Raw genomic sequence first — 21,274 nt, 5'->3', positions numbered from 1 at the left:
GCAAGAGGCTGGAGTTTGACCCCAGAACCAAATTTACAAATAATCCTTTTTTTTTTTAATTAAAAAAAAAAATATCTGCAACTGAAGCACACAAAATTTGTTTTGGGGCATTATAATTTTGCGGCTTGGCGCCAACATCCAATATTTATGCTTGGCTGATGAAAGCACCAGCTGTGAACAATCAAATCTGAATAAAAAATATGTTTTCTCTATTGTGTTTTCGGGGAAGAAGCAGTTTAGTGTAGCTGCTTTTGCAGCTGGCCTTTTGTCAGAGTATTTTAAATGAGACAATTGTGGGGAATGAATTAGTCAATCAGTTTGTATAGCTGGCTCTTGCAGGAAAAAGATGTCCACTGAAAATTATTTTCCTATAAAACAGTGTTTGTCAGTTTGCAATCTGTTGGAAAAGTTAGGAAAAAAATTCCTAAAAGTAACAGGGAGACAAACTGGTGACTTTGGATATATCGAAGTGAAAGAACAGTTTAGGACTATTAATACCGCTACTGTTATCACAATTGCAGCCATTTTGAAGTTTGCAGTTTAACAAAGGATAAACATTTGCAGCTAGATATGAGTGCATGTCCAACATCTGGGAAAAAAATCTAATCTGGGGTGAAATCATAGAATCCTACAGTATTGGAAGGGACCTTAAAGGCCAGGTTGGACAAAGCCTTGGGTGGCATGGTTTAGTGTGAGGTCTCCCTGCCCATGGCAGGGGGATTGGAACTAGGTGATCTTAAGGTCCTTTCCAACCCTAACTATTCTATGATTCCATGATTCTATTAAAGATCAGCTAGTTCCAACCCCCTGTCATTGGAAGGGGCACCTTCCACTAGACCAGGTAGTTCAAAGCCCATCCAACCTGGCCCTGAGCACTGCCAGGGATGGGGCAGCCACAGCTTCTCTGGACAACCTGTTCTATTGCGTCAGCACCCTCACAGTAAAGATTTTTCTCTGATTAAAAAATCTGCTATCCAGGGTAGTCAGCTTGCTGTGCACCCTCCTTGCTGCCCTAAGAGAGGGCACTGCAGCCAAGGCAGCCCTTGAGCTTCACATTCCCCTCCTTGTTGGTGAGAACAATGGCCAGCATAGCACGTCTTCTCATTGGCTCCTTTATCACTTGGAAAAGGAAGTTATGATCAATTCATTCCATTATGGATTGCTTATGCCCTGCTGTTTTGTCCCACTGACAGATGCCAGTGTGGTTTAAGGCCCCCATGAGGACTAAGGTTTGAGAACCACATATCTGTCTAAAGAGGGCCTCATCTGCTTGGTCTTCTTGAACAGCCAGACTGCAGCAGACCCCCACTGTAATGTCCCTTGTCTCTGCCCTCCCTTTAATCCTGACTGATAAACTCATCGTCAGCTTCTCATCCATCCCCAGGTGGAGCTCTATCCACTGCAGCTGGTCATTGATGTAGAGGGTAGCACCCACTCCTCATCTCCTCTTGGCTGTCCGTCCTAAAGAGGTCCTTCCATTCCAGCATGCCAGTCATAGTAGCCGTCACACCACACCTCAGTGATGCCAGTAAAATCATAGCCCTGCAGGCATGCACATGTCTAACTCCTTTTCTTTATTTCCTTTGCTGCTTGTGCTTTGCATAGAGATATTTAAGTTGAGCTCCTGACGAGGGTAACTTGCTGTCTGCAGTGGCTGGAATTCCTTTGTATTGTTCTTCAGGTCCTCTCCTGCTGAACTTCAGTCCCTCTTCGGGCTCTAATCATCTCTTGCTGTAACTGGCATCAAATTGGTAGGAATGGAATAGATAGAGGTTCTCCTTGCCAAGCAACTGAAGTTTAAAGCCCTCTTCACCAGCTCGGCAAGCAATTTTTCTTCCTGTCCAGTTGAGACTTCAAGTGTAAACAGTCAACAAAGTTTTAATGCAAAAGACAAAGGTACCTCCTCGTATATTGCAAATATGAAAATAAAATACTGTCTGGATGCTCTGGGAGAAGTTTATAAAGTGTATAGAGAAGATGGCTATCTTCTTTATTTTTTCCTCTACCAAGAGTCCTTTTCCACTTGAAACAAATGAAAGTTGTCTTGTATTACATGAGGATTCACAAACACCTTCAACAAAGCAAAATAACTGAGCTACCAAAGCTCAAAGAGAAGTAAATGTATCAAGACAGGCACAGAGCAGTGCACTTGTTGTCTTCTAGTCTGTTTTGTTTTCCCTTTACATTCAGGGAAACTTGGAGAGTTTTTTCCTGGATCTCCATAGAACACATTTTACAGAAACTAAATTCAGATTGTGATGATTTTAGGTCTGGAAATGTGTTGCTGCATTGGGAAAAGGTGTTGTGTTGGCAGGTAAAGAGACATTTTAGGGTTCCTAAGAGGACACTAATGCATGGATTAAGTAATATTATATCAGCATCGTTAACTTTTTGAGCCAAACTTGAAAGGTCATTAAACTTCTAAGATTAGTTGCACAAGATTTACTGTCTGTGAAGCAGAAAAGCAGCTGAGACAGAAACAAAGAATAGGAATAAAAATACACTTGTATCAGGTCCCCTCATTTCTTTACAACTAGACCAGTATCTTCCTAAACAAATGAAATTTGAGTTAGTGATTTCATTTTAAGTTAGAGGAAGAACTGTATTCTCATATTCCACGAAATCTGTTCAACTCCCAGCTGCAGAATTTCTTTCGGTGCTATCCAGTTAAAATACCAATTAAACACTTAACCTTGTTAATCTTTAATCAAGAAAATTAATGCTGCTTTCATAGAATCATAGAATAGTTAGTGTTAGAAAGGACCTTAAGATCATCTAGTTCCAACACCCCCACCATGGGCAGGGGCACCTCACACTAAACCATCCCACCCAAGGCTTCGTCCAACCTGGCCTTGAACACCGCAAGGGATGAAGCATTCACAGCTTCCCTGGGCACCCCATTCCAGTGCCTCACCACCCTCAGAGTAAAGAATTTCTTCCTTATATCCAATCTAAACTTCCCCTGTTTAAGTTTTAACCCGTTACCCCTTGTCCTGTCACTACAGTCCCTGATGAAGAGTCCCTCCCCTGCATCCTTATAGGCCCCCTTCAGATACTGGAAGGCTGCTATGAGGTCTCCACGCAGCCTTCTCTTCTCCAGGCTGAACAGCCCCAACTTTCTCAGCCTATCTTAAAACTGTTCTTTCAAACTCTTATTCAAATCTCATAGTGTAGCATAAGAACAGTCATTCTTCTTGTTTATGAGGACTTTAATGTCACATCCAGCTGCTCTGCTAATGTAGCGACTATGCTTACTGGCTGATTTTTTGCATTATTTTTTACATAATTTATGTGGTAGTAGGGATGACTGAAACAGCTTGCCTAATATTTTAATAAATGTTGTCACCTATTTGAGATAAGTAGCTAGTGTTTTCCATCACTTTACTATGCTGTATTTATTTTGTGGTGTGTACGTCAAGCTTCCTTTGCTAACAGATCCTGATAGGATTTTTGTTTGTTTGTTAGTTGTTGGGTTTTTTCTTTTTTCATTCTGTGAACAGTGAATGACTAAAATCAGATGAGCTATTGCCAAGATTCCTCAGGTCATGTCTGCCTAGCATATGCAACTGTCTGGTTGGTGTTCATTTCACCTTTTTTCATGGCAAATGCACTGGGTTAGTATGAAGTATGTTTTTAGGCCCTTTTTGTAATAGTAGTGGGGATAAGCACCTTCAGAATGCGGAAGAGTAAAACCTGTGGGATAAATCAAAGTCTCGTTCAGAGGGGGACTAGATATTGGACTTAGACCAGACACCTGCCTGCAGATGACTGTGTATGTTTGGCTGAAAGTGTTTGATGTATAGAAGGAGGTACATGGTGATAACAGTTTAGGGACTGGGTCTTGGGAATAGGCCAAAGCTATGTCTCAGTTTTATGACTCTAAACAGTAATTTTCCAGTAAGTTGTACCCAACTCATCAGTGCATCAGTGTCACACAATCTTCAAGCCTCTTCTCAATCTCACTATTCATACCCTGTCACAGAAAGTTTTAGCTCTGGTGCTATGACTTAAAGGACCTGGGAATGGTTTGCACCAACACATCACACTAGTGGATATGGACAAAATGCACTAAATAATAATTGGATTTTCCCTGATAGAAATAATCTATAGATAGAAAAATCTATTTATGCCATGCCTGGCAAATCCAAGCATGTATCCAGGCATATATTTCTCTTCTGCAAATAAATGTCACAGCTGTCAACTATAATTTTGCACTGAAAAAGTGGTCTTCAGGATGTTTGGAGCATTTTTGGTGATTAGTTTTTGCTGTGTGGTGTTCTGAGCATGTATATGAGGGAAGAACTGAAGAGGAGTAATACCTTTATTCAGGTCAATAAAATAACAAGTTTTGGGATATAGAAACCATCTTTCAGGTATGGTTTTTGCCCTGTCTTTTAGAAGGAGTGTGGCATGTTCTTTTCTAAAATTTGCTTTTGAGAGGTAATTGTTTCTTTACCATTATTATTGCTAGGTTTTTCAGTGGAGGAACAAACAGAAAGCAGTTGGCAGATCATATTGTGAACAGCCTTAATAAGCTTGGGGTTTAATTTTTTAAAAAGTGTTCCTCTTTTAAATTATTTTTTTATTTTAGCACTTTATACTAGAGTCCTCCACTCATATCAGGTCTCCTGAAACCTTTGTTATAGATCCTGTGTTTCATGACACCTTCTTGCTCTTTTAAATTGAAAATGCATTAATCTCAAGTGCTGATCAACACTACAAAAAATGTCTGCCAAAGAAAATTTACCCGTTAAATAATTACCTCTTGATTTGCATTATCTAAATAGCTGTGTAGAATAGCATCCATTAATCCTGAAATATTCATTGAAATGTATAAATACACCTTGGTATTTTGTCTGCCAGTTTTCTTCTGATACCACAAGTACCTTTGGAATCTGGTGAGAGATTTTGCATTTTAAGGTAGTTTGCTTTGTCTGATTTATATTTACCATTTCTGTCTCTGAAAAGGGCAGCACTATTCCCATTCCCCATGTTGTTAATGAACACAGAAGAAAATGTCTTTTTATTATCTCTGACTAATGCTATTTTACAGCTTTCAGAGATCCTCTACATCCTGTCATTTTGGTGCATGGAAAATCTGGGGTTTCTGCGTTACCAAACTTGGCTTCAATGTAGCCAGGCATTCAAGACTGAAAAGTATGCCACATCACTTGATAAAGAAGAGATAATGAAGTGTAATCAGCTTTTGCAATAAATGGCAAATGTCCCAGTGACTGGCCCAGTTTGTTTTTAATGCTGTCATATTTTTTCATGAGCTCAGTTTGCAAAAGCATCATGCAGCTTGTTTCTAATCCTGCTTTGTGTGCTGTGTTCTTACGGGCCAAGCTCAGCCCTCTGGGCACCACTGCTCAGCCTTAGCTGTCCTTTTCAGGATTTTCACTTCAGTTATTCCTTGATAAAAAAAACTTCATATCCACTCTTCTGCACTTTTGTATTCCTCCTAGGCTACTGAAACTTGGTTTGATCTTTGCCATTCAAGGACTTCTTTTGCCAAGAAGTGACTTGTTCTTTCAAGAGTATTAAAAAAAAAAAAATTGGAACAACATTTGGCTGTATAAAGGAAAAGAAATTCTTTATAAGAAAGATCATGGGATTTTTCAGACAATCTGGAAGAAATTGCAAATTTTCCTTTCCCGTGTTTGATCTCTAATAAACCTTTTACTGATTTAGGTAAGATACCTATGTCTGGAGTCATTGCTGTTGGGAGAATTTGATGCCAGTGGTGATGGCCCAGGAAGCAGTGTGCCTTGCATGAAGCCTGTTGCTGTGCAGCTCATCAGTGTGTGTGGAAAGAGCTTTGTCACAAGTACACCAAGTCCCTGAAATCTCCCTAGCTCTACTGACAGCAACTTCAGCTTACTGGCTGTGTTATCTCCGCTGGTTGGCAATGGTTTCCCAACCTCTTTAGTGCTGTCAGCTCCACCACCTTCACATTTTTTGTTGCTTGTGGAATCAAACACAGTGTCAGAGCCCCTGTGATCAATGCCATGGTCAGGGTGATCAATGCAGAGTCCCAGCACCCTTCAAATACAGATTAACTGCTATGTCCCACTTTTTTCTCTGTTCATTATGGACTCTTTCATTTGGATCTGTGACAACCTTTAGATCCTGTACCCTGTGTAATTTTTATCCAAGAGACATTCCTCTCCAGTCTTCAATAGAGGAGCTACAACTCCTTTCAGTCCTCTTTCTAAGTCAATAGAAACCCCCTTGTAGACATGCCATCCCTGACTTTCTGGCTTCTCTGCAGGTATGCTCACCAAGCATCAAGCCCACATTTTCCTCATGTTTATAGCATGACTTGCAGCAGTGTGGAGCATTCATTGTTAACAGCATAGAGTCCTGTCCTTCAAATCCATCCAAGTGGACACTATGGGGAAAGACCAGAAGGATGGAACCTGAAGTTGTGAAACAGGCATACCCAGCATGAGCTTTGAATTATGTAGTGGCAAAGGATTGCAGTTTGGAATGTTCTAGCTGTTATAACTTGGTCATGGTTGGACAGCTGGGGAGGCCTCACCTAGAGGTCTGTGTCCAGTTCTGGCCTCCCCAGTACAAGAGGGACATCCTCCTGGAGAAAGTCCAGCTAAGGGCTACTAGAATGATTAAGGGTCTGGGGCATCTCTCGTGTGAGGAAAGGCTAAGGGAGCTGGGCCTGTTTAGCCTAGAGAAAAGAAGGCTCAGGGCAGATCTGATCAATGTATATAAGTATCTGAAGAGATGGTGAAAAGAGGATGGGGCCAGACTCTTCTCGGTGGTGCCAGATGGTAAGAAAAGAAGCAGTGGGCATAAACTAAACCAGGAAGTTCCACCTGACCATGAGGAAGAACTTTACTGTGGGGGTGACTGAGTACTCTTAGTAATGAATGAAAAAGAATTATAATTGGTAGTAACATTATGGTCCCTTAATATCAGTTTATACAAAACCTCAGTGTTCAAGATGACTACACAAAGTTTTAATCTTTTACTATGGGTGCATATGTTTTTAATAAGAGGCATTAAATCATCAATATTAAATCATCAGTTCCTGTCATTAAATATATAAAAAAAGTACTCAATCTGTCACTGACATAAAAAAGTATATTTCTTTCAATCAATGATTTATTCATCCTTCCAGCCTTCTTAAACTTGCTGTCATATTCCCTAAACATAAACCAACACAAATTTAAGGCTCAGAGGTATCACCAGTGTTGACTTTAAAAACATTGCTCTTTGTCAACTGTACACTAGCCTTAGCTTTTAGTTAGAGGCCTTTTGATAGCATTTTAGGAATTAAATTTTTCTTCTTCCTGTCATACGCAGTCGGTCACCTGTTTCTTCATGGATCTCAGCAGCACTGGTACAAATCCAAGGTGAATATATCCTCTTTTGCACATCTCTCTTCTGTGTTTCCTAACAGACCAGACAAGTGATAGAAGCATGGAGGGGGAGGGCAATTTACATTCCTCTCTGTGTACGCCACGAGTTTGAAAGCCAAGCAGAAGACAGCAAGCAGAGAATTTCATTACTCACCGTGGCCATGGTTAGACAGGATGGCTAAGGTGCTCTACCTTGCCCTTGACACTCAGTTTGAGGAATTATATCTCCCCCATCTCCAGAGGCTGGTTGAGCACTTGGATGGAATTGCAGACTCTTCTTAGTTCCCCGCTCTGCAAGAAGGCAGAAACATTGTAGTCTGCTCACCTATCTTCACTGCTCCCCCAGAGGAAGAATGCAGATCTTCTGCTTAAACCATTCTCTTGCACCAGCCCCCTGCTCATGAAAATATATTTGAAAACATGTTGATTTTGACCAGGGGACAGGTGCTGACATCTTTTTCTCACAGAAAATCTTCTCTCCTGACTTCAGTAGTATCTCTTGTGGAATAAGGTGCTACTCAGTTAAAACAACTGTATCCCATGTTAATCAAAGTTACTATCCTGGGAGACCTTTGGAAACCTTAGGAACAATAGCTACTGATTTTTACATAATTGGGAAGGATCTTTTTCTTCTTTTGAATCAAGCAGGGCATTTCATTAGTCATTTTCTTCCTGACAATCTTTGTCTAAATCTGGATTTACAGATTATAAGGGAATTTGAAAGGCCTATATCCAAGTGCATATACTGGACCACGCCTGACACAGTATCAAGGCCAGACCTTGGGTGAGTATCAGGTGCTGTGCTGTCCCATGTCACAGACCAGAAGCCTCAGTCCCAAGGACTCGCAGAATATGCACATTAGCTGGTTCTGTATGACCCACAAACTGTCTAGGCATCTGGATAAATGTACTGACCTATTTTAGGATATATGATAAGAGTCCTTTCAGGTAGCAGACAAGACTTGTAAAATTATCTAATTACAGGAACTCTTTTGGCATTCAAATTTTGATAAGGGCATTTATCAGGATTCAGCTCTAACATTAGGTACATTCAGTGCTTTATTGCCTTGGATACAGGAGGATTCTTCATTTGGATAAATGGTCCTTCATGTGTGGTGAATGTATGCAGTACATAATTTACTGTGGCAGAAGTATTTTAATTAAATTCTGGTTTCCTTTAGAAGCCTACAGACCTCAGGTCTCTTAGCAGTAAACAGCTAATATGACCTTAAAGCAAAAGGATCAACTTGTTTTCTCTTAACTTGCTAGGTATTCTTACTGGTATTGACTGTTTAATTTTTCAAAACATAAATAATGTGATATTGTTAGCTAGACATATAATAAGGTATGTGATAATGACTAGAGTCTATTTAATAATAAATCAGAGTAGAGACGCTCAGTATTTAATAAAAGTTGCACACTTTTAGCGAAACATTGTAGGTTTGCAAATGCCAGTAAATAATGTGGCAACACTGACTTCAGTGTCTCCAGGAATTTACCACAGACCTGTTATTGTATTGTTCAGTAAACACAGATTAAATGTTTTTGTGAATAAACAAGAGTAGAGTATAGGCCTGAGGCACTGAGTCACTAACTTTCAACAAAATAAGACTTCTCTGGAAAGCTTTAGCTACTCCTGAGTAAAGGAGGAATACAGAAATATCAGTATTTATTTTTAAAAAGAACATTCTAGGGTAAAATATTTGTATCACTAGCTCGTTTTTCATAAGTTTGTTTTATTGTATTCTGTTTTTAATAACAGAAGTGTTTGAACAACATTTCAAGTTTTCATTAAAATACTTCTGGCCTTTCATACTTTTTCATCCAGATTATAGAGAAGATAATGATAATTAAACAGAATCGCTTAATAGCTGACAGGCACTTTTAATTCTAATTACTAAAATGAAGTTCTGTTAAAAAGAAAAGCTTGTAAGCACTGTGAAGAAAACTCCACAGTGATTTTCATGAAGAAAACCAGTTCATCCTTTTAGGGATTATTCTTTTAGGGTCTCCATCCAACAAGACTGTTTAATCATTATGGCTTCAACTGACTGTTTCAGTATCTGTAATATAAAATACTGAAACAAGACTTTTGTCAATTTAATGCAGCTATTTTTATGTTATTGCTTTCACTCTTAAAGACTTAAAGTTTTATTGAAACTATGTTTGATGGCAAGCCCCAGTTTGCAGAGAAAAGGAATCTTCCCTCTCCCCTGCTTCTCCTCATCTCTCCTCTCCATCTCCCCTCCTCTTCTGTCTTTGCCTACTTTTCCTTCCTTTTTTTAAGGCCTGCCTCTAGCTGTCAAGGTTATAGAGCAGCCCTTGAAATCTCTGACCAGAGAACATATCAGAAGTCTCTGAACAACCCCAAACAGAAAACAAATGCAGTGTCCACATGCATCTATTTTTCATGAGTGTTAAGCAAGAGCCCTGCTTATTAATATTTAAGGGGGACATCTTCTTGCATCCCATACTACCTTCCTTCTCTTTAAATGTCCATTCAAATGTAGAATGTCCTATTCTTAACTGTTCAAAATAGTATCTCCTTCACCTCTCTATTATTGCGTCCTACTGCATGTTGTGCCATTTCATGTCACATACACAGAAAACCAGGACCTTTCTTGTTCAGTGCTTAGACAAAGGCTGTGAATTAAGGCTCATAAAAAGCATCCCATCTTCTGCACTTTTTACCCAAGTAGAAGATTAGAGAGCAGATAAGAAAATATGAGAAGCACACTGATTGCCTAGTCTTCTGCTGAGAGTTGCTCACGTTATGGAGGTTAGCATGGTTAGAAGAAGTTTGATAAAGAAGTTAGTTTCCTAGTTTTTGTGCTGAGGCCTCTCTACTATTCCTCACACTGGGCTCCCCAGTATGCATGAGATTGACCACTGATGGGGCTGCACAGACCCTGAGGGAAACAGAGCCCACCCAGTGCTTGGCTGTGAATCTGAGCTAGCTCCCCCAGAAATATGCCGTTCTTGGCTGGGAAAGTCTCTGCCTCTTTTGCCCTTTCCCAGAGCCAACACCTGACAGCAGCTCCTGTAATGCACACTGCGGCATCAAAAAACTGAATACTTCACTGTCTGCTAGCCACTGTGCATGTCTTCAGCTTGGAGATCTCAATGGAGATGAAGAGAGAGCAGCTGTGCAGTGGGAACCGTTTGGAGGCAAAGCTCACAGCCAGCATCTTGGCTGATTGTCTGTGCTGGTGAGGGCCTTGAGTGGTTGCCCACACTTCCCACAGTTCAGGGACCATACATGTGTCAGAAACAGGGGGCAACTGTGGAAGCCCAAGGAAAAGCACACGTAAAACTGAGTTAGAAGAGGCTTTAGAGGTCAGTAAAAAGAATGAAGAATTTTGAAAAAAAAAAAGTTGTCTAGCAATGGAATTATTTTGTGGAGCTCAAAGGCCCTTGCTTAAGGCCAAGAAGTTGCTGTCCATTGGCCTCTATGTTTTAGAGGAAGTCAGCCATTTCTTATGCTAAGAGCATTTGCTTGTTCAGAATTGCAGAATTCATGAAAATATGACACAGAATCAGGCATCTATGCTCACATGTGAGCAAACTGCAGGGTCCTTTTTCAAAGTCAGCTTCAAAGTTCAAGTAAGGATATAAGGCATTTGAGTAAATGACAAAGTAATACTTTTGTCTTCATAGGTGGATGACAGTTTCTCTTCTATTTAGGCTTTTTTGCTATAGGGTAAGCATTTTGATGGCTTTCAAGAATTTTATCTGGCGATCAGTTTCATTTCTGGTACACAGAAGAACTTGCTTTGTTCTTGCTAGGCAGAGACTATGAATGTGCATTTGTGTGATTTAAGCAGTCCATCTCTTTATCACGTTATAGATCATTCAGATATGATGGAGAAAGTTGAAAACAGTCAGAGCTCATCTTTTAAAATGGATTCCAGTAAACTCAGATTTCTTGCTGACCTCTTTACTAACTCAGTTTTAAAGACTATATGTAGAAGAGCGAACTTAGAGAAACAAAGGAATAAGCTAAGAACCATGCCATCTTAACTATACTTAATCTCAATGATTTGGCACTTATCTTGAGGGAAAAATGAATCTGACAAATTGCAAGTGCTTTATCTATGTTCAGAACTTGAAAATGTTTTACAACCTCTTTTTAAACTGTTTTTCAAAATAATGCTTCCACTCTCCTTAAATAGGAAACAACCTTGGCAAAACAGTAGGGAAAACCTCTAGCACTGACAACTTGAAATGACAGATTAAACTATTTCAGTGAGGGCTGAGGACATTAGACTCTTGGGCCATTTTTACGGGATTACAAGTGAAGCTATTTTGCATCACTGCCAACTATCAGCCAGTTGTATAATCACATGGGTGATTTATCACAATATTGAATCAAAATCTTTCCAAACTACCACAAGTTTTTTGATGGCATTGTTTTAACATTTCTGTAAGGCAAATGACATTTGATCACACAGTGATGTGTAAAGGTAGTCCCTTTTGCCCAGTGTGCTTTGAAATGGTCAAACTAGAAGCGTACTTTGCAATTATAAGACATACTGAAGAGATCTGTAACTGGCAATTGTTTTAAGAAAGAGCTCTCTATAGAGTTCTAGTTTGTTTTTTAGAAAACAAATCATTATACTTAGCAACTTTGCCACGCAGAAGTTTGCTATTTGAATTTCAAAAGAGATATCCATAAATTTTGTCATATTTACTACCTTCTTGGACTTAATTTACTATTACTTGTAATTTTAATGGCAGGATTCCGCACTGAGTAGGGCAACATGAGAAGTGCTATGAGATTTAAATGCATTAAAATAAAATTTAAAACTAAGAAGTTTTTTTAAAATGTACAATATATACTCCATTTGAAAACACTATGTACTCAAGAGCAAGAACTAGCACTGGTTTTTCTTCATCAGTTAAAAAATTCTCAAAATGGGAAGTAGAAATAATACACTCCGCTTAGGTTATGAATTTGGGGCTACAGAATTGATGGACAAGGGTAAAGCAGTTGATGTCATCTACCTGGACTTGTGCAAAGCGTTTGACACTGTCCCACACAGCATCCTCTCTAAATTGGAGAGATATCAATTTGATGGATGGACCACTTGGTGGATAAAGAACTGGCTGGATGGCCGCACACAAAGAGTTGTGGTCAATGGCTCGATGTCCGGCTGGAGACCAGTAACGATCCCTCAGGGATCGGTGTTGGGACCGGTCTTGTTTAACATCTTCGTCACTGACATGGACAGTGGGATTGAGTGCGCCCTCAGCAAGTTTGCCGATGACACCAAGCTGTGTGGTCCGGTTGATACGCTGGAGGGAAGGGATGCCATCCAGAGGGACCTTGACACGCTTGTGAGGTGGGCTGATGACAACCTTATGAAGTTCAACCACAACAAGTGCAAGGTCCTATACCTGGGTCGGAGCAATCCCAGGCACAGCTACAGGTTGGGCAGAGAAGAGATTCAGAGCAGCCCTGCAGAGAAGGACTTGGGGGTGCTGGTCGATGAGAAAATGAACATGAGCCGGCAGTGTGCGCTCGCAGCCCAGAAAGCCAACCGTATCCTGGGCTGCATCAAAAGGAGTGTGACCAACAGGTCGAAGGAGGTGATCCTGCCCCTCTACTCTGCTCTTGTGAGACCTCACCTGGAGTATTGTGTGCAGTTCTGGTGTCCTCAACATAAAAAGGATATGGAACTGCTGGAACAAGTCCAGAGGAGGGCCACGAGGATGATCAGGAGACTGGAGCACCTCCTGTATGAAGACAGGCTGAGGAAGTTGGGGCTGTTTGGCCTGGAGAAGAGAAGTCTGCGTGGGGACCTCATAGCAGCCTTCCAGTATCTGAAGGGGGCCTATAGGGATGCTGGGGAGGGACTCTTCGTCAGGGACTGTAGTGACAGGACAAGGGGTAATGGGTTAAAACTTAAACAGGGGAAGTTTGGATTGGATATAGGAGGAAATTCTTTCCTGTTAGGGTGGTGAGGCACTGGAATGGGGTGCCCAGGGAAGCTGTGAATGCTTCATCCCTTGCGGTGTTCAAGGCCAGGTTGGACGAAGCCTTGTGTGGGATGGTTTCGTGTGAGCTGTCCCTGCCCGTAGCAGGGGGGTTGGAACTAGATGATCTTGAGGTCCTTTCCAGCCTTAACTATTCTATGATTCTAATTGTAAATATGCAGGACAAATAGATACCAACCAATCAATGTGTCGTTTATCCAAGGTATTTGGTAAATACTTATGAACAATAAATATGTATATAGAAATCAAGGTCTTTTTATGACTGGCATGTGAACAGAAAGGAAAGTTTGTCAATAGGTTCATAATTAAACCTATTGTATTCTATAATTGCTTGCTCTATAGTTTCCTGTAAACTGTGGTCAAAGCACAATTTGCTGACCGTTGGATCTTGGAAGAATATGTCACTCAGCCTAATAAAGAATAAAATAACATTTTCTTCTATTGTTGTGTAGAACAAAAAAGAAAGTAGAAAGATTAGAAAAAAATAAACGTGAAAATCCAAACCCCAAGCAACAACTTTCTGCTATATTACTTAATAGGAAAAAGCATTAAAAAGAAACACAGAACCCAAACTTATGAACAATCTTATGAACACAGGTATTATAAACTATTGCAAAAACTGAAGGCAAACTTCAGAGAAAGTCCAAAAAAACTTTTGACAACATATAAGGTAAAATGGAGCAGACACCTCAGTGTGTCCTTCCATTAAGCCTATGTATACACACAGTTCTAAATGCATAAATGCATTATTCATGTGTATTTTATGGGGAAACACGGCATGACTGTATTCCTTCAGGAAATCCCAGTCTCATTCAGCTTTTTGTAATGAGCACAGGAAATATTCAGTACATTACAGACATCCTCAGAGTTAGATTGCAATGAAATTATTGAATCAAGGAGGAAGCCCATGACATTTTCCCAGAGAAACTGCAGAATGTCTGTAAGCACTTGTTAATTTAACAGCTACATTCTCTAATTCACAGTTATGCAACACACCATTAGTTTCCTTTTATCAATTACATCAAAGACCATATAAGTAGTTTTATCTAGTGAAGAACTGAGTTTTTTTAGTGCATTTAGAGCAAAATGGTGTTGTGCAAAACAGCAGACAGCCCCACAGCTTCAGTGAACTTGGTAAATAGGCTTAGGCAGTATTCAGTTAAAATTTCAGACAATTTGCCACCCTCTGCCAGTTCATCTCATCTTCTTTGTTCTAATGATCCCTGTTGCAGTGTGCAGTATTGACAACATTCCATAGAAATTAAAGTGTCAACTCTGAGTCCGTAAATGAAGGAAGAAATGTTTTCTTCAATTTTGTTCTTATAAACATGTGCCTTGAGGACATAATTAGAGGAATAGAATATGTCCTGTTAAATATTCTGTAGTGGTCATAAGCATTATGATAAAATACTTTTGTTATCAAGAGGTGAGAACTGATGCTTATTTAAAGGAACAATATTATCTCTATAAATATGAATGTGCTTCTTGCTTGCTATATTTGAAACAGTCTCTAAATAATTTGACTTTCCAGTTTTCCTGCTATGAAACTAGCAGGAAGAATATTCACCTACTATGAAATGAAATTTTACTAGGAAGTGTTAATTTTCTTATGGTTTGAAAACTGCCATTTATCACCAACTTTCTGATACTGTAGTTTGAAAAGATTAAGGCATCAATACATGTGCATTTTTTACGCATTCTTTTCATGTCTAATCACCTTTCACTCTAGCTGCTGACTTATGTTGGAAAATTAAATACCTTTTTCAAATAAAAGAAGTGTGCTTAGAGTAATCCATAGATAAGTGCACTGCAGCAGTAGCCCATACGTCTTAGATATAAAGCAACCAAGGGTTTTAATGCTTTGGAAGGAGGCAAAAGTTGTACTGGCACTGTACTAAGTTTAAAAACTTTATCCATATTCTGAAGAGAAGACAGGGAGGTATAGAGCAAAAGCTTATAGATAGACAGGTCTTCCATGAGACTGGAATGGAACAGGAGGACTATCCAACTGAAAAAAGAAAGATATTGTTAGCAAAAAGCAATAAAGGTAATTGGGATTGCAGACTGAATGCATTAGCAAGCACAGTGTCTTAAATGGAAACATTTGGAAGAAAACAGAGTTAGATTTTTTCTTACTTTTGATGTTTGTTAGAAAGTATCTATTTAGTGGCCTGAAATATTCCAAAAGAGCAAACCTGAAAAAATGGTTTACACAAAAAATAACATCAACCCCTAAATACCTAGTGGTTTGGTGGCTATGGCACTCAGTGTGCATAGGAGTCAGATTCAACTGAACTGTGTTACTGGGTACTTTCTTATGACAGGGAATAGCTGTAACACAAGAAGCTCAGAAAAGTACATCTCCGATATTGTGGTCAGTAGGGCACTGGTCTACTTTAGTAAAAAGTACTAACCAAGGACAGCTATTGTCTTGCCTGCTTTCAGACAACTGGAATTTGAGAATGAAGTATAGAATAATCATTTAGGCAGCTACTTTACTAAACAGACAAAAATATTTCCTGATAACTCTCTTCTGTGAATCATCTCTTGGACACACCTATTTGTCTCTACTAGCTATAAAAGTCTGGACATATCCTTTGCAGTGGGTTATATGCTTTGACAAAGGAACCAGTGCTGAAGCGCACATCTCTTTGTCATGCCAGAGTAGAGGAACAGATTAACAGTCATGTCAAACCTTAATATCCTTTCAGCTAATTTTTGAGTGCCATAGAGCTTTGCTTATTCTCAGGAAAAACAGATGAAAGTGCCTGCCACTGTCAGGGTCTTCTGCAAACGGCTCTTATAGACTGCATTTGAATGTGGAACAAAAGCATTTTTTATCCCCAAAATGCTTCTTTTTTTTTTTGTTTACACCATCAAATATTCATGAAACTTGAAATGCAGCTTAAAAGTAAGGACACAGCACAACATCTAAAGACTGGACAGTTTACACAATACAAAATGCTGTAGACAGAAGGCTGTCAGCTGCCATGTTAGAGTTTGGCCCAAAATTTCTGTTCACTTATAATATCATTAATTTAATTATTGTGAATTTTTCAAGCACAAGGTATTTCTTGAAGTTTAATAGTATAATCAAATTTATGGGATTTTCTCTACCTGTGTGCCATATATGACACAATTCAGTATTTGGTCACAGCAGTATCCGTAAGTGAGTGCAAAGTTTAGGTGAATCTGTATAACTCTCCACTCAAAACTTTCTCAAATCAGTTAGTACCTTCCTCAGAAATAAATATACTGGGGTCTAGAGCTGGCTGAATAATGAAAAATTATATTAATGGGTAATTATTCTATGAGGAATGGCCAAACTTACACAATAGATTTATTCTCAATAAATTATTTGACCATTTTCACGGGCGACTGCTGTGAATCAAATTTTTGAAGCAGTCAAACTGTCTTCGGTAAGAAATGCACATCTCAATGCTATTAAATGAAATTAAGTATTTCTGCAATATTGTGCATGGTTCACTGTAGCCAAAGAAATACCTTATGCTCTGCAGCAGTTTTTATAGTGATATAAAATATGTCAGATACCTTTAAAGCTATCAGTGTTGCCTTGGGATTTGTCTGCAGTTAAATACCTTTTCTGCATCACCATTTCTGTAGCATTTCGATATCTGTATTTTACAGCACCTGCATGATGGCAGTTAATACACTGACTTCATGAATAAGTAATTTATTTTCAGACTATTCTCTTATTAAAAACCTATGAGATCTGAGAGGTTTATTGTATTGCAGCTGTGTACAGTATATTTTATTATTATTTACTTATATTTTCTAGCATCTTATACTAGGAAGAATACTGCAGTGGTGGATAACAGAGATTTCAGTTGATACAATATAGAGTTTGCTTTTTCAAGAGCAGGCAAGTGACCTGAAAGGTGGGTGTCAGTGCTTCCCTGAACTTCAAAAAGCCACATCGTGCCTGCAATGAGCTCTTGAAGACATCTGGGGAAAGGTGTGGTAGCAGTTGGAAAAAGAGGTAGAAACCACATAGTTGGATTCATTCTACCAATGTGGAATGGTTCCTTGAACTGCAGTCAGTGGCCCTGTACACAGAAAAAGCTGTCTGGTAGTCTTATCAAGTACAGGCATCCTTGCTGAAGCTTTCTTTGGATTATATGATTAAAACACATGTATTAAAGAAGAGCAACATCAAAACTTAAAGGCCAAACTAGTCAGTGTTACAAAGACTTTTACTTTAAAACTGCAGAGGAAATATTACACTCCAAAATTGTTACAATTTTAAAGGCAATTAGAGCCATTACGTAGTCTTTCACAACCTGCAGGAGAATAAATGATTTTTTACTCTGATACTATGACTGCACAGATTTTTTAACCTGATATCTATAGGGAAAAAGAAATTCAAAATATTAATTGCAAAATAACCCCAAATGTCAACCAAGAGGAAACTTAATGTTACCCTAAGTTGGAAAGAGTTTATGTCAAAGAAAAAGAAACCCCTCACACCTAAGTCTCTGTTCCTTCTTTTTAATTGTCTTTCATTTCCAGTTTCATAAACATAGTCTTTGTCTAAGTGAGAGCATTAGCTTAATTTCTCTAATTGATATTTTAGCCTTGGCCTTTGCCACAGAGCGGTTTTTAGTCAGTCCTTTTTGGCACCTTATTTTAGTTGGAAGTTCCTACATTTCCAATGTGCTTTAAAAAATAGTCCCTTATTTCTTTTCCATCTTTGAAAAAGCCAAGGTAGTAAAATTTCCCAGACCACTGGTGCTTCCTTATTTCCTGCAGCATCAGAACTTTGACAGAATAAAATATAAATGTGTATATACACCTTTCCTTCTCACCAAACAAAGAGATACCTGATCTGTTTACAATGAATGGAAGATAGATGATTTATACAGGCAGCATCTTAAAATAGTTGCTTGGCAATATAATATATATATATATATATATATATATATATATATATATATAGTGTTTTTTCCCCTGAAGCATCTTTGCTGGCTCACTGCACTTATCAGGACTGCGATTCAGCAGAAGCTCTTCCAAGAACTATGGTAAAGCCCTCATACCTTATAACCAAGTAATTAATGCCTCTTCTGTGGGCTGAGGGAAAAATCGGATAAGAGCCTCCAGCTGGTATCTTACAAATTTGTTCTTTGTCTTCTGCATCCAGAGCAAACTGAGATTTAATTCCACCTCCTAAAATCCTAGAGCTCAGGAGCTGGGGCAGTCTTCTGAGTATCGAGGGACTTGGTCCATGTCTAGAAGAAGAAGAGCAGGTCTCCTGTGAAAAATTAGCTCCACTATGTTTTGAGCACAAAGTTACTTTGCCTTTGTGAGTGCTGTCTGGGACCCACTTGCCCCTGAAATCTTTCTGCATCTTTATCGTTTTTTTTTAAACTAACCTTTTTAAAACCTGTAATGGAAACTTCAGAGATCATATCTTGACTACTAACATACCAGGGCAGAATTATTTTGATTAGTTAAAAGCATTCTCTTTTCTCCGAGTTTTGCTTTGTATTTACCATGATTTTGAAATGTTTTCTTGGATCTTCTGGAAAGTAAAAAAAGAGAAACCTCTTCACTATTATCACAGATTTACTAAGGCTTAGATGTTATCATTTTATCTCAAAACAAAAATAAGCAGGTTGAAATTCAATCTTATTCCTCTCAACTTGTGAAGGAAAACTTATTGTTGAATGCTGCGGTAGTTTTATGATAACCACTCGGAGAAAAATAAATGTTAAAATGTAGCTTAATTAATTCATTTTTTTGGCGGTTCTCAATACTATCAGCCCAGTTTCAGGGAAGAAGAAAATACATGTTAGGAAAGTAAAGGCCACTGATATATGGGGTGTTATTTTTCTTAGTTTAAGCATTTATGTGTGTTTAGTTAATTTGACTGTATTACCTCAGTGCTAGTTAAAAATATTTGAAAACAAATTAGAAAAGGAGTTAACTAGAGTGTAATAGTAAGTTAAACGATGGCTGTGGCTATTTGCCAAAACTAACTGGGGAGGCAAAAGTATAAGAAAAAGGAACTGAATCAAATGCATCTTGAAGTGGATTTTTACTGGCCCACGAGATGCCTTGTGATAATTAAGATAACGAGTGAGCAGCAAAGGAGAACATTTGGGTGTCATCAGTTCACCGGTGGCCAGCATGGTTCAGTTTGTAGAATCATAGAATCAGAATAGTTAGGGCTGGAAAGGACTTTAAGATCATCTTGTTCCAACCCCCCTGCCATGGCCCGGGGCATCTCAGACTAAACCATGTCACCCAAGGCTCTGTCCAACCTGGCCTTGAACACTGCCAGGGATGGAGCATTCACAACTTCCCTGGGCAGCCCATTCCAGTGCCTCACCACCCTCACAGTAAAGAACTTCCTCCTTATATCCAATCTAAACTTCCCCTGTTTAAGCTTTAACCCATTACCCCTTGTCCTATTGCTACAGTCCCTAATGAAGAGTCCCTCCCCAGCATCCTTATAAGCCCCCTTCAGATATATAGTGAAGGCTAACTTATTTCTCCTAGACCTCATTCTGAATGCAATCTATAATCACTCCAGGGAAAATATGGATAGAAAAGATCCAGAAGAACTTCAGAGTGCAGCTTGTGGGTGTGCTTCATAGGGGGCTCTGGTATTTTCAACTTTATTTATGATACCAGTCAGTGAAAGCAAGAAATATCACTGTGAGTGGTGTTGTGCATAGAAAGCCATTATGGTTCTCTTCTGTAGTAAACCTGGTTCTTGCTCTTACCTGTAGAATTTATGAACAAAAAGGGAGACTCAGAAGCCTCAGAGTATCCCTCCAGGTAACGGAAACAAGGTAGCATGGTTGTGTGACTTCTAAAGAATAAGCAGCAAATAAGACATAATAACTAATCCACAGAACAGCACAGAGGCTTATGTTTGGTATTTTAGCCATTCACTGAAGAACTGTGTCAAACAGCATATATTAAAAAAACCAAAATGAACCAGAGCTTATTTATGGCTGTTTTACAGAAGGGTGCAAGTTGTAGCTTAGCTTAATTTGCTCTCTCCCTGGAGCATCATTGAAATAAAGACTGTGAGTTTCACTGTGTCATATAATGCCTCTGGATGCAGCTGGACACCTTTGCTGCCATGCTAATCATGCTTTCAAATAAACTACTTTAGTTTGTGCTCTGAGAAGCTAAAGGGGGTAACTCTCAGAAAATGTACCTTTTTGTCTGATTCATGACAAACTGGAGGGAGAGAGATCAAAGGATGGCAGAGGCATGAAAAGTTTTAAACAGTGCCTGTGATTTGCAAAGGAGTAAATAAGCATAAAGAACCACTCTCCCCTGCACCAGAGTGCATTTTTGAAAACAGAATTTTGGCTTACAGTTTTTGACTTCACTAAGTCTCTTTCCTGTATGTGCTGGCAAAAGTGAGATGGATTTGGCTTTGCTTTATGTTTTTCAGTTTCCCACAGAGCAGGAAATGTAGGTAGCCTGAACAGTGTGTTGCAACCTGGCTTAGTTTGCTGCCTTTCTAGGGCATTTCCTAGAGAAATTATGATTCTATGACTTAATGTACTTGTAGATTATGTAATCAAATTACTCTAAGACTTGCTGCATTAGCACCACACTGCCTCTTGCCTGGAAGCTATCTGTTCTTTTTATGAATATCTACAAAAATGGAAACATGCTAAGGGTTCACATACAAAGCACATTTTAAAATTAAACTCTTGCTTTTTATTATTTTTTTAATTTTTATTTTTTGTGTAAATGTGTGCATTCCTGATAAATCATGGGACAGGTGTCTGGGAATAAATTCTTCTGAATTATTAAGCATGCACACACTATGTTGTAACTGTCATTATAATGCATATAATTTCAACAAAAATTATATATAATCATAGTGAAGTGCTGGGGTTTTTTTTTGTTCT

At 39.0% G+C, this 21,274-nt stretch overlaps 1 protein-coding gene across 1 annotated transcript in view; it reads right to left on the bottom strand.

Annotated features, from left to right (window-relative positions):
* Positions 1-7,598: 7,598 nt before the first annotated feature.
* RALYL (RALY RNA binding protein like) overlaps positions 7,599-21,274 on the bottom strand; it is a 505,944-nt gene continuing 492,268 nt past the window's right edge. Inside the window, exon 10 of the mRNA XM_065669147.1 lies at positions 7,599-7,670. Within this exon, the coding sequence (XP_065525219.1) occupies positions 7,599-7,670 (72 nt within the window). The remainder of the gene's footprint in view (positions 7,671-21,274) is intronic.

The sequence above is a fragment of the Lathamus discolor genome, chromosome 2 (assembly GCF_037157495.1).
Source record: "Lathamus discolor isolate bLatDis1 chromosome 2, bLatDis1.hap1, whole genome shotgun sequence".
Classification (NCBI taxonomy): domain Eukaryota; kingdom Metazoa; phylum Chordata; class Aves; order Psittaciformes; family Psittacidae; genus Lathamus; species Lathamus discolor.
This window is presented reverse-complemented; position numbering and strand designations above follow the sequence as displayed.